Here is a 6,569-nt window from a genome sequence, read left to right on the forward strand (position 1 = left end):
AATTTTCTCTCAGAAAAATTAAATTACTGAAGCACACCTAGGTTCCTCCAACAGTGCTTTCACCATAAAGGTAACTCAGAAACCCATCCAGAGTCTGGTCAGAGGACACATAACTGCAGGCGAAGGAAGCACGTTTAAATGCGCCTGTCTGATTTGTCTAGTTGACTGAGAATGCAATGGGAAGGTGGGGGTGACGGTTCAGTAGGTCCTAGTGTTAAGTGGTTTGTTTAACTCCACACGCCAAATGCTAGGGAAGAAGAGGCAAAACTCAAAATGAAAGGCTCCATCAGGGTGCAGTTTAGATTAAACAGATCATAGAGCGGTCCTGCTGCTTTGGTTTTCTTTGGTTTTTTACTTGGTTAGTTGATTTGTGCAGAATGTTTATGGAGCCTAGAATGACTTGAATCTCAGTATTTCACTGCTACATTGCCACCACCAATCCTGGCTAGAATTCTTTTAAATGGACAGTCTGTTCTTTCTTTATGCATATTAATGATACTTTTATATTAATTTATTTTATGTTAATAAAATATACTTGTGTATAAATAAAATCTATCGTTTATTTCTTTTTATATTATGTGCATTGGTGCTTTGCCTGCAAGTATGCCTGTGTGAGGGTGTCAGATCTTGGAGTTACAGACAGTTGTGAGCTGCCATGTAAGTGCTGGGAATTGAATCCCAGTCCTTTGGAAAAACAGCCAGGGGCTCTTAACTGCTGAGCCATCTCTCCAGCCCCAGTCTGTTTTTTCTTTAACCTTGCAGAGCATAAATTGAATTGGAGGTATCACCAGGTAATAAATAGACCCGGTTTCACTAGATAGCTCTGGCTCCCTTGCTTTGTAGACTAGGCTGACCTCGATCTCACAGAGATTGGCCTGTTTCTGCCTTCCCAGTGCTGGGATTAAAGGCTAGCACCACCAGGCCGGGGGTCTAAATTCTTAAGTAACTGTTTAAAGGGTTAATTTTCTTTCCTGATTAGCCTTTCAGTGTAGGGAATGTAGACTGTTGTTGAAGCACATTTAAATACAAATAGCTCTTTCAACAACAGCAAGGCAAACGTCTCAAAAAAAAAAAAAAAAAAAAGCTGCGGAGTCGGAGACCTGCCTGCTTACTTCCAGTAACAATTAGCCGCCCTCAGCACTCTGTTTTAACCAGAATTTTTTCTAGGCATTATATTCTTTACTTTCCAAACGTTTAAGGTCTCAGACTCCGACACCAGAAGACAAATGGAAGATTCTCAAAACAGTAAACGACCATTTAAACACTGCCTGAGACTAGAATACGTTTAGGGGGCACTTCTGTGAGCAAAATCAAATAAAAGTAAGGCGACACCTCAAGTTTCAGTAATGAAGATAAGGAATGGTTTTGTTTTGCTTTGTATGTAATCTTAAATATCACTTTTGAATTAAAGAAAAACATTAAAGCCAATGATTTCCCTCCGGGTAGAAATCTGCTGTTAAAGACTTCCCGCGTGGCCCCATTCAATTTTTGGTGGACTCCCTCCAGCCGGGGTAATGGTTCTTTTAGAAGGTAGGCGGCCTGCAGGAGCGTCCTGCTCTTCCAGGTCCCACATTTATTGCTACTCTCCACCTGCGGGAGGCGCGTAGTTCTGGCACCCTTCTAAAGCCGGGACCAGTTCAGCTTTGGCGGGAAGTTCTCACGACCAGAAGCGTTCCCACTCTTTTTTTTCCTGATCTCTAAACGGGTGCTCCTGTCACTTCAACCTCACCCTCTTGCCAACTGGGAAAGACCGGGGCTCTGGCTCAATCCAGTCTCAAAAGGGCCCGCCACCCCGCGCGAAGAAGGAAGGGGTGGGGGTTGGAAATCGTGGAAAAAAACAACTGTTTGAGCTTTCGCTCCTCGTTAAAACATAAAAGGGTGAAAAGGCAAAAAAAAAAAAAAACTGGATTTCCTGCTGGTCACGTTGGAGCACTAGGCGTCTGCTAAGTGCCTGGACTCCTGCACCCCAGAGGCAGTCAAAGCCGGCAGCGTACGAGGGCTTCGGGCAAGTTCGCGAGCCACGCCTTCCGAACCGGCCACCTCCCCTGATTGGCCTGACAGTCTGTCACTCCAACCTGGCTCCCACTTCGGCTAGCCATTCACGTAGTTTGGTTGCGTCTTGGCGTGTTTAATGTTGCCAATAACGAGAGATTTTTTTTAGGGGGAGGGGGGACGCGAGAACATATCGTGCTGCAATTAGTTCATTGAAAACTCAGTCGCTCGCGGAGCGGTCAGACGGAGACTGCTCTCGGCATTTTTCCCTCCTGCCTAAGGATCTCCTGCGGAGAGCTGCAACAATGCCCAAAAGAAAGGTAAGTGAAATGGGAAGATAGACGGGAGATTAGCTGCCGAAATACATATTTCCTACGGCAGAGATTTCTATCTTTTTGAAGGAGCATTTTGGCTTCTAGTTCGATTTTGTGATGTTCTCAATGGAAGGCGAGGGAAAGGTAGCGAGCCGTCTGTGTTTGGTTTCGAAAGGTCTCGTGTGCAACTGGTAGTTCACTTTTGGCCTGTTTTGTTTAAGGGAGAGAATCGTTTGAGAGGTGTCTCCATGCTGAATTACAAACAGCCATAGCGCTGTGCTGTCGCTTCCTACCCCACCCCCCTTCCTCCGCTTACCCTATTGGAGAACTCTTCTCCCAACCACACTTCCAGCGCCAGCTTCCTCCTCTACCTCCAGTTTTTCTCCGGGAACCGTCTCGTTTGGGAGAACGAAAGCCCCAGCTTTCTCTTGTTTTTTTGCCTTTGTTCTTTCCGTTTTCTTTTTTCCTTTTTTCCCCCTCTTCCCTCCTCCACTTCTTGTCATGCCAGATGGCTATGCAATGGTAATACTGTGCCATTAGGCGGCGCAGACTTCAAACTGTCCTAGAGAAGGGAGAGATTCACCGCTGTAATTAGAAACTTTAGATCTAAAAGATTTGGCACTCTCGGAACTCTCTAGTTAAAGGTGGAAAGGTGATTAGAGAGTCGCGTCCGAGAAACTACAGTCAGCGTTGGATGGTGGGGCGCCGTGAGATTTGTTCACTTTAGACATTGGGGAGTTGATCCGAGCTACCAAGGGCTACAGGTCTCCTGTAAACCTTCACTTCAAAATTCCTGTCTCCGCATAGATAGGAAATAAGTTGACGCTCAGTGTTTGTGTTTCCGTTTTTTTCCTCCCGAGTCTCTTACAAGTAAAATGGAGTGCTGTTTCATTGCTTGGTGAAATCGTAAAACACTGTGTTAATGTAAAAGCCTTATAATTGTTCTTATATTCTTGTGAATCCGTCCGCCTTCCGTATTCCTAGAACATAGAAACGAGGCTGAATTCCTCAGTGCTATGGGCTGTATGAGTCGGTGAAATAATAGCCTGGTAATTCCCAGGGTAAAGGGCTACTCCGATACCGAAAGCAATTGTTTCTAATCACCACCCCCTTCGCCGAGGCTCCCGCCGGGTTCTTTTCGGCTTGTGCAATGGATCTTGCTTTTTTGCAGAGCTGACAGCAACCTTGTAGCAGGTAGTGGCGGGAAGTTTTAAAATCCTCCGCCTGCTTCTCCGAATAAAACGTTGACGTTAGAACAAAGACATTCTTTCTTGAAAGTATGGTGGGGTTGTTGTTTTGTATGCAGGATTTGGGGAGGAAAATAGTCCATAATCAGCAGAGCAGGTCAGATAGATACAATTGCACGGCAAACAGAAGGCAAGAGAGGGAAATTGCAAGAAGCTCCGCCTTCGTTCGTCCCGCCCCAACCCTTGTGTTTTGGCTTTAACATTAGAGCAGGTGGATTTCAAAATGAAAATGGTTTGTTTTTAAGAGACCTTATTTACACAAAAAAGGTTACACTGACTCTTTGTAAAAGGGTCTTGAGTATGAACTTGCAACTCGGTGTACACTTCGTGTTACCAAAACAGCAGCTGTGGTCTAGCTCGCTGCTAGAAAACAACACGTGGCTGCTGGAGCGGGAACCCAGGAAAAAAGTAACAAGTGGCTAAAGTCGTAATTCGAATCCATCGGCTGTATGTTTTGATCTACGTGTTTATATTGATTACCCTCTATCTTTTTTCTGTTTTTCTCCCTCTACATAGGCTGCAAGCGATGCCAGCCAGGAGGTGAGTGTCCTTAGTTTGTGAGTTTCTCTGAAAAGATATGCACCCATTTTAGAAACTAAAGACATATAACTATGTAAAATTTAATGCTGGTGATTATGTTTGTATTGAATGAGTGCTAATGTTGTGTGTACCAATGCTCTCTTAAAAGTACATTAATAAAAATGACAGACTTTCTGGAATCTAGGGTCCTACTGCGCTTGTTATAAGGTCCAGAGAGCACCTTCTTAGGCTTAAATTCTCTTTGGTCAGTTGGCGCGCAGAAAGGTATGTTCATTTTAAAACGTGCTCCTCAGTAACAGCAACTTTGCTGATTTAGTTCAGTGAAAGAAGCTTGTCATGGATTTTTACCATGGTCTCTTTACCATAGGAAAGGGCCCCAGGGGGTCACATGAATCTACTGATAGTTCTTAACTAAATTTATAATCACTTCCTTACTACCAATATTTATACAGTGTTACACCAAATATTTTCTCAATAAAAATAATTCCAGATTTGTACATTCATAATTCTTTTAACTTTTTTTCCCCCACTTCCAGCCAAAGAGACGATCAGCCCGACTGTCTGCTGTAAGTGGTCTTTATACAATGCTGCCCAAGTATCATGTGATGGAGGTTTTAGAATCAGGGAATCCTACATAATATTATGTTTAATTCAAGGCTTATTTGGAATGGTTATGGGAGAAACTTTATGCAGTAAAGAAAAGGGTTTTTTTTTGTCCCTAGTACTTAGTTTAAATCATGCTCGTAGATTTCATTGCTAGTGCTTTCTTCAAATATGATTTCTTTCTCTTTTCTTATATAATGGTGTTTTCTGATGCAGATGCCTGTGCCCTTTACACCAGAGTTGAAACCGAAAAGATCATCAACTCCAAGGGTAAATATTAAAATTCTGACTTTGAAGAAAATGTGGGTTTTTTAAAGAAATAAATTGTAAACCTGCGCACAATGGATCCTTTCTCTTCATAGTTTGCTTACCCAGAAATGCAATGTACCGTACCTATAGCTCTACTGGGTGGTGAACATTTGTCTGCATTTTGGAATTGGCAGCTGAGTCTTAGCATTTTTATTTGGTAGTTACAACACAATATTGTACATGTAAAATAGAAAATGTAGGTAGGTAGACGCATTAAATGTATATGCCTTTAAGATTTAGTCGCTAAAATACCAATATTCCTGGGAAAACAAAGGCCATAAACTGTAGTAACCCAATAGTTCGTTATAATAATAGCAGCAACTAATATTTGATCCTACTTCAGGAAGTGCTTTAAATGGAGTCAGATGGTTTTATATAGATGTCTGTGCTTGGATGTTATACTTAATGACAGGCTGAAAGAGACATAAAATCAATATTAAGTTAACTTTTAATTGCTTTATTACACAATTTTTTCCTAACAATTGGTTGAATTACAGAAATCAGAAAAGATTAAAGCTATAAAAGATACTCAATGAGAGCCATACAGTAAACACTGTTCTGTGGCTTCTGTTTCAGCACCTGTCCCCAGGTTTCTGCCCTGACTTCCCTAGACGATAGACTATAAATAAATCCTTCCCCCACAAAAAGAAAAATGCACCACAAGAATATTTGAATATTTACCCGGCAGGGGAGATGCCATGATCACGAAGGTGGTTTGCCCAGGAAGGGGCTCATCATCACACTCCTAATGTGCTGACCCCTGCCATTTCCCCGAGTCTGGGAAACTTGACCACATGTTTTGTGGTAGTGGAGCGACCGCATATGTGCGCTCTCTGCCCTGGACAATAAAAGAATTGTTGAGATCATCTAATCTTGCCATTTTCTGACTGAAGGCACAACCAACGATGATCATTTTTGTAAGCTGTTTTTGGTATTTGTTGTTTAAAAATTCGTAAGTGCTTTTTGATGATCTTGATCAGTCAGCTTAAACATTGAGGCAGTCTCGCTAGCTGTTCAACTGTTCTTCTGCGGGTTGCACTGAGAGGGAGGATGGGAAAAATGGATAGGAATAAATATAAAAGTATAGTGTAATCACACACTTGAAAATTGTTTCTGTTCCTCAAATCTCTGTCTCTCATTGGTTAACAGAGTAATGGCTTTTCTGTATGGTGCAGCTTATAACTTCTAACAATTCCATAGGCATTTTCTCACTTGACCCTTATAATGTCCCCTGTGTAGTGGGTGGTGCTATCTTTTCATATATGAAAGCAGAATCTGAAAGAGTCATACCTTTCCTCAAGAAAACATTAGATAAGTGGAAGATCTAGGATTCAAGTAGATTTCTCTGGCATCTTAAATAAATGATCTTCCTGCTGTGTTTACACTTAAGCAAAGAACTTTCGCATAGCCAAACAACAACAACAAAAAAGATAAGGAACTGGACAGCTCACACATACAGCGGTTAGAACAGCCGCATCTCATGATGGTCTCCTCTAGACGTGTCGAAGATGATGTTGTTACTAACATGACATTTCTCTTAACTACTACCAATGGAGCCTTTATA

General features: G+C 42.1%; 1 protein-coding gene and 1 non-coding gene across 2 annotated transcripts in view; both read left to right on the forward strand.

Moving 5' to 3' along the window:
- The first annotated feature begins 2,130 nt into the window (after nt 1–2,130).
- Nucleotides 2,131–6,569, forward strand: part of Hmgn5 (high mobility group nucleosome binding domain 5) — a 9,687-nt gene continuing 5,248 nt past the window's right edge. The window contains exons 1-4 of the mRNA XM_048417932.3: nt 2,131–2,312; nt 4,070–4,093; nt 4,630–4,659; nt 4,913–4,966. Coding sequence (XP_048273889.1) covers nt 2,298–2,312; nt 4,070–4,093; nt 4,630–4,659; nt 4,913–4,966 — 123 coding nt within the window. The 5' untranslated portion in view covers nt 2,131–2,297. The remainder of the gene's footprint in view (nt 2,313–4,069; nt 4,094–4,629; nt 4,660–4,912; nt 4,967–6,569) is intronic.
- On the forward strand, nt 5,679–5,842 carry LOC125389535 (U1 spliceosomal RNA). The gene has a single exon (XR_007228483.1). It is a non-coding gene; the product is annotated as a U1 spliceosomal RNA (small nuclear RNA).

Source organism: Myodes glareolus, chromosome X (genome assembly GCF_982192425.1).
Source record: "Myodes glareolus chromosome X, mMyoGla1.1, whole genome shotgun sequence".
NCBI classification, from domain to species: domain Eukaryota; kingdom Metazoa; phylum Chordata; class Mammalia; order Rodentia; family Cricetidae; genus Myodes; species Myodes glareolus.